The following is a 7,279-nucleotide window of genomic DNA, read 5'->3' on the forward strand; positions in this document are numbered from 1 at the left end:
AAACTTTTGAACAAAGTTGGCTGGATGTCGCGCTCCTTCCTGGCTTTGCCCTACCATTTTGTTCCATTGCTTTCCCTCCCATCCGATACTAATGATAGGTTTTGTCGGTTCTTTTTGCCATACTACTCTGCTTCGCGAAGAAACCGGATTGTGAGAGCATAAGGCGCTCATCGGTCCATTGAGACCTTTGAAATCATTCGCTCGGCAGATGTAATATGGAAAGTAAAAATTTCGATTATAGATTTCACGTGCAATCGTAAAATTGATGAAATAAAAAAATTATCATTTATGTCATTAGTGAATCGAATGTAACGATGGTTTCATATTATCGACGAATTTGCACCATCATGTGTTGTATCGATGCGGTTTATTTTTTAACGAGAAAAAAATATCTCAAATTTTTACTGCCCGACGTACAAGCAATTAATCGTCTATGCAAAATATAGGCTCGGTAAAAAATTCAAACGCCAATAAAATCAAAATATACGAAGAGAAATGCCTTCTTTGAAAAATAAATTGGTATTTATTGTATAAAAAAATGTTCTTATTAATTAAATAAATGATTATTCGTAATAATTCGTTTGTGCTACTTAAGAGCAAAGAAGTTTTGAAGGAAATTTATCTCTTTATCAATTATTTTTTTAGTTGTAATATGTTTTAGAAAAATAACAAGAGATATAAATTTAAGGATATCTCATAAATCCAGTTTATATTTTTTATGTCACCTATAAATATACATAAATAAATTATAATATAAATTATAATAATATAAATAAATTATAATAATAAAAATCAAATTTTTAGTCATATTAAATAATCTGTAATACATGGTATATATTGAAACCGGTATAATTTTGCAGGGGACCGAGGAGCGGAATCATGATTTGGTTCAAGTATACAAGAGCTACTTTGAGCGTCGCGTGAATCCAACGAATCTCGCATTATTTATCGACAGTTATGTTCGTCGTACGGATCTGAATATAACGAGGGAATTAGATCCAACGCGCAAGAAGGAAGGATTGACGCTTAGTGTACCGGTGATGAACATCACGGGTGCTCTAAGCCCTCACGTCGACGACACCGTAACGTTAAATGGACGTTTGGATCCAACAAACAGCTCCTGGATGAAGGTAAGCTTCTTCATTAGTAACAGTGTTTCATTAAACGCACGAGAGAGGAGATATGTGTATTTTATGGATTAAATAATTTGGTACAAAATTTGTGAATATTTAGTATACGAGGGGAGCACAAACAATTGTGTAATTACTGTCTAACGATTGATAGATGACTTTTAATTAAATTTGAGTGAATTTCACGATGTCGTATAATGGACTACGAACGTATAATGATGAATTGTAAGATTTAATAGCAAAAAAGGCTTGCGCAACACACAAGATTAATCTTTAATCTTCCCTGCGAATAACAAGTGATGGATTATATCCTGTCTTTTAGATATCGGATTGCGGTATGGTACTGGAAGAACAGCCGGGTAAAGTCAGCGAGGCATTCCGACTGTTTCTTCAGGGCGAAGGATATGGTAAGTGAGCGTTTTCGCGCGAAACTACATTTTCGAGATTAATCACCAAACTAGCAATCGACAATTTTCATTGATCTTTCTTGATATAAACAGTTCGCGCACGCGTCGTCGAGTTTCATAAGAAAATATCTCGTGATCGCTTGCAAGCGGAAGTGCGAAACGCGTCGGTAATTACTGCCAATCAGCTAAAGTATTTGTGTCAGTAAGTGACGCAAGATGTTTCGGTAGAAATGACTATAGAAAGTATATTTTTTCGTAATTGTGATGATGTAGACGTAATATGGAAAAAACAAAAAAAAAACCGCGGCCAATTTGTTCACAAATGACTGTAAATAATTATGCTCGAAAAAAAGGGTAAACTTCCAAGACTTTGCAAGTGGTCACGTCATTTTTCGCACGATTAAATGTCGAAATGGAAAAGTGAGAAATTTTGATTGTGCGATCAATTCGAACATTAACTTCACTCTTATCGACTGCTGCATTCTATCACTATCCATGAAAAGAAATTGGCCTATTGCAAATACTTTATATATTAAAATATTCTTTAGATAGGTATTCTTGGGCCAACTAAACTTTCTTTCAATAACTGTATGAATAATCTAAACGCCAGAGATGTTTTCTTCCTTGATTAATCATATATTGTAAATTATAATCTGGTTTTATTTTAATTAAATTGCTTAATTGAATAATTTAAGCTTTAAAAATATTTAAAAAATTAATTTATGCATAATAGCTAAATGAATGTTTTTTGTTCTGAGTAAACATATTAAATCGAGAGTTTATAAAATAGTTGTTGTTACAAGTTAACGTTTTAGAATTTTAAGATTTCAAAGTTTTTTTATAATTATATTGCACACATGTGTTAAATTATAGAGTGTACATTTCTATTATAGAATACGTACACAATATATATTGCGCTTGTATATTTATATAAATATTAAAATCGTAAATTTACGCGTAATTTAATACTTAAATAAATGGTTGAAAATTCTTTCCATCAATTAAATCAGGTCTGTCATTTTGTTTAGCTTTTTAATCACAAGAACACTATAGACATCACAGAACACTATGCTTTCTCACAACTCGATACAGATAAAATATGTATTTTAAGATCTGGTTGTACAATTTTGTGCAATTAATTCTATATCATATCTTTGCTTTTAATTTTCGTTAACTGTAATCAGTACAAAGTTACAGTAATTTATATAGCGAATAATTATATGAATGGCATTCAAGTTGTCGCGTTGAATAAATCTGTTGTTTCTATCATCGTCATCATTGTTAACTATTGTTATTGCAAAAATCATCGCTATTATAAGTAGAATTTCCATGTTGTACAAGTGGCGTTATATTTACGTAATTGAATTGTGGTGTAAAACAGGGTCTCAATAAATGTGTGTTCTCATTTGTCAAAATGCTAATCTGTAAACTTATAAATAAACTGCTTTATCTCTGTGCTAAAAAAAAACGAATAGTAGAAGCTACCTGATTACACCGAGGTTCAAATACGTGTTCGAACATGTACCTCTATTCGTTGAAAAGCCACTGGCTCGACTTGATAAATAAAAAATAAAAAAAAGGTTGCACTAAATTCGTCTATGAATTTCGCTAACATACTCTTAAACTGTTAGAAAAAAGAAATAAGGCAAAATAAGAAAGAAAAAGTATTATACATGTTCATCGACTTGCGCCTTTATTTCCCACGCGTCTCGGATCGATCGAGTGGTATGTATATATTACAACAATTTCTCTCAGCTGAACAGTAGTGTGATTAGTTTCGGCTTATTCGTTATTTCTTTTTTTTTTTATTTTTTTTAGACAATTTCAAATGCTAAAATTTTTAATGCAATATAGAATAATATGTCGCATTGTTACAATAACAAATATTTCTCGTTTGATTAACTAAAAACGACTCAGATTTATTTTAGGAAATATTTTTAATAAAAAAATTATATAAAATTAGAGATAATTTACAGGATAATAAAAATATAAAAGTTAGGCTGTTTAATGCTTGCAAAAATTGATTAAAGTAAGAAAATTAATTAATATATTAGCTGCATTATTTGCAAATCGCGAAAGTTATAATTATCAATTTTATTCGGTATTAATATATAAATCTGAGTCAAGAGACAAACATTTTAAATTAGCATAATTATTGCATATTTAAAAACATAGTTTTGCAGCAATATTTTAAGTAAAATTGTTGCACTATTATTCTTTGCTATACTCCACTCGTAATTAAAAGAAAAAACAATTGGTCTATTAATGTTGCGCACGAGAAACGCTTTAAAAAAGTAGCAATTCAGTGCGCTATGTAACAATGTTGCAAACGTTCATCATTATTAAAGGAAAATCATTTTCTTTATACGTTTTAGTGGTGAGATCCCCGCGGAAGCCCGTGAAGCCGACAACACCCGAAGGTAATTGTAATTAGGAATTGAAGGCCGCAAGGAGAGTCGAGCGCGCAGTTGGTCAATTAGGCCACGTCTATATGTTAAGTAAGTCGGAATTTAACTTTTTTCGGAAGGTATGAGAGATACTAACTGAGAAAATGATACACATCCTGGGCTACCTTGGAGATTTTCCCGCGCCCGCGCGCGAGAAAGACTATAATTTCAACTGACTACTCTAACAATTCTCCTAACATTGCGCTGATCTTGTCGACGTTGGTAATGAGGGGAATTTATAACAACCGCCTTGTCAAACATTTGCGTGCATATTGATATATAAGTGTTATTTTATTTCGCATTTATACGATTTTCTGTATTTATTTTATTTTATGTAAACACTTTCGCATAAAAGTCTTTTAAATGATTTAAAAAATTTTTCGAACGAAAAGTGGTTTAAATGCACAACGAATATTTTCAATGCCCAGCGATAATAATTTATACTGAATCGGTCTTATCGACTGAGTTCTTCTGTTTTATAGTCCTCGATAGTCGGTAGCAACGTACTATAAGATTTACAATATTAACAGGGACCTACCTGTTGCGCAACACTCTGTGATACAGGTGATCCAAATTAAAGTATTCACTTTACATAAATTAAAAAAAAAACGAAGAGACCAACTGTCATTAATTACAACAGCACACATTCATATTAGAGCATTTTTTTTTTGTAAATTTAATTTTTTATAAAAAACAACTAAAAAGCAAAACGAAGCAATCTCGCACCTGGGCAATAGAATAGTGAACAGTTCATGCTAATTCACAACGTCTCGCTATGCGCACACAACAGTCTACCAATAGTACATCTGGTTCTCCCCTTTTTATTTTGCATGCACGCTTCCTTTTATTTATATATCCTTCGTTCGGTGATTTTCTATGTGGCAAAATTTAAGCGAACGAACGGAATTACATGCGCGTTACAACCTCTTCAAGGCGAAATTAACGATAGCAGTAAGAAGTCGAGGATATTATCTTTCTCTTATTTTCTTTTACAGTGGCCCCTCTGTCGCCGTTAAAAATGGCCGACTACCGACTGGCTTCGTTAGAGGGATTGAATCACGTTTGCAGCAAGAAGATCGACTGGCCTACTGCGACTATACACATCACGGAGAATCCAATATCGGAGGCAGTCGTCTGTTAAATGTTAATCGGCGAATTTCATCATCATCATGATTTTCCTTACGCAGATGAATATAATTGGAAGATGATGCAACTCGATTGATATCAACAATTTAGAAAGGTTTCGTCAACGATCAGAGCAACGATCCTTCGCGGCACTAATCGCTGTTTTCCTTTTTTCGGAGCTTACGTCGGCACGATTTTATTATTTTAATCGCGATTTGCTTTAGATCGACGAGATACGCGTTTCATAATAAATGTTTAATTCTGACTAATTATAAGTTAAGAGCTTTAACGAAGGGATTTACTATAGTTAAGAGACATTCAGATGTTTTGTCAATATTATACTTATGCAATGTTGTTAGCAGTATCGATTTATTAAGGATAAATAAGAAAACAATAGTATTATTGTACGATTAGGTGCGATACGTTGAATTTTATTTTTAAGAAATTTAATAAGAGAACGGTGCGGAGAAGCAACTTTGACATCGTTTATTTTTTATCATCAAAAATTATATTTCGCAATTGTTTTAACGGATTCACAATTAATTGTTTGTTTAAACATTTACTTAAATGACGAGAAGATATTTTTAAAAATCTCCTTTTTCTCTATAAATGTGTTAATATTTGCGCAAATTTTAAAAATTGTTTAACATTTCGAGATATATTTCTATATACATGAGTATACGTTAACACAAACGGAGTCGTTACAAGTTTCCATAAACGTAAACTAAATACGTAACTGAATACAATGACAAAAGGATTATTAGAAGCATAAGAAGATGAGATTTTTCTTAACGTAAGATGCGAAAAGAATTCCCATGTAAATATTAATTTTGAAGAAAACGATTCATTACGGAAATTCTGAGTAAATATCGAAAACGTATTAAATAAAGTTACAAGATATCGAATATGTATGACAGCAAGACATAAAGAAATGCGCGTTTTTCGTGTTTATTACAAGAGAAAATCGTATGAAGCGCAAATGAAGAGCAACTTTTAACGAGTTAAGATAGCTTGTTAATGAAACAACGTCGAAATAAATTCCGTCTATACCTGCCGCGCAGTTTATAATTTAAGGAATACTCGCAATATATTGCGGATTAAATAAATAAAAATACAAATACTCTCAATAAAAACACAAATACTCCATCAAAAGCTAAAGCGAAAAATAGTCTTATTTGCTGATAATATGTAAAAGTAACATAAAACTAAGTTTTTCTTACATTTTGAGAAAACTACCTAAGCAGCTTATATACGCTTTTACGCAACACGATGATAAAGAATCAACCAATCCTGAGCATTTATAATTGCGATATTTTTTTTCACTATTTTATACAGATAAGTTAAATTATGATTATTTGAGACTTTGAAATAAGAAAGATCAAATGGATAATAAAATGTGCGTTCAGAATCGATTATGGGATTGGTATTACCAGACGGGTCAGATATTCTCGATGAAATTGCTTATATGTTCTGAGTTTAATATAGAGAAATCGATAAAGTCTAAATTAAAAAGTCGATTTTTAACAATCTCTTCAAAATATAACAGCTATGTTATATATATATATATATATATATATATATATATATATATATATATTTAAGATTCAGTGTTTCTATCATGGATATTAATAGAAAATATATATTCGATAATTTATAACTCCTATTTTCTCAAACCGGATATAAGATATTATTAATTTACTTACGTTTAGGCAAGTTTGTATTATTTCTTTAATTAATTAAAGAAGAGACTGCTCGAATGAGAAAGACGCATATGTACAAATGCATATGTTTAAAAATGGTGTAAAAAGAGAGGGGAATACGTAATTAGTTATAAGAAGAATTAAGGAAGCGTCAAGCTCGGTATTTTTATCAAGCTTGCTTGAGCCTGTAGCGTGATATAATAAGACGTGCCTGCTATAAGATGTACTTTGGAAAATTTGATCGTTTTTAATTTTCTATATATATGATTCTAGCGCATCCCCCAAAATTCTTCATTTTTCGCGCGTCTTTTCTCAAAACATCCTGTTTGCGATGCGATAATCGATATCGTCATATCTTTCTTTAATTCGACTCTTTGTAATAATTGATTTAATTAAGAATAATAAACAAACTATCAAATATATTTTAAATCGAGAAAGAAGAATAAACAACAAGAAATTTGATAATAAGA

At 31.3% G+C, this 7,279-nt stretch overlaps 1 protein-coding gene across 7 annotated transcripts in view; it reads left to right on the forward strand.

Annotated features, from left to right (window-relative positions):
* Nucleotides 1-6,521, forward strand: part of LOC105251015 (protein NDRG3) — a 32,155-nt gene extending 25,634 nt beyond the window's left edge. For 5 of the 7 annotated variants that reach the window (XM_011257496.3, XM_011257499.3, XM_011257493.3 and 2 more), the window contains 4 exons: nt 861-1,130; nt 1,453-1,537; nt 3,913-3,957; nt 4,980-6,521. In XM_011257496.3, coding sequence (XP_011255798.1) covers nt 861-1,130; nt 1,453-1,537; nt 3,913-3,957; nt 4,980-5,125 — 546 coding nt within the window. In that variant the 3' untranslated portion in view covers nt 5,126-6,521. Of the gene's footprint in view, nt 1-860; nt 1,131-1,452; nt 1,538-3,912; nt 4,036-4,979 lie in introns of all 7 variants that reach the window. The other 2 variants (XR_889168.3, XM_011257495.3) reach the window with 2 other exon arrangements.
* Nucleotides 6,522-7,279: the final 758 nt, after the last annotated feature.

The sequence above is a fragment of the Camponotus floridanus genome, unplaced genomic scaffold (genome assembly GCF_003227725.1).
Source record: "Camponotus floridanus strain SB8 unplaced genomic scaffold, Cflo_v7.5 scaffold17, whole genome shotgun sequence".
In the NCBI taxonomy this organism is placed as follows: domain Eukaryota; kingdom Metazoa; phylum Arthropoda; class Insecta; order Hymenoptera; family Formicidae; genus Camponotus; species Camponotus floridanus.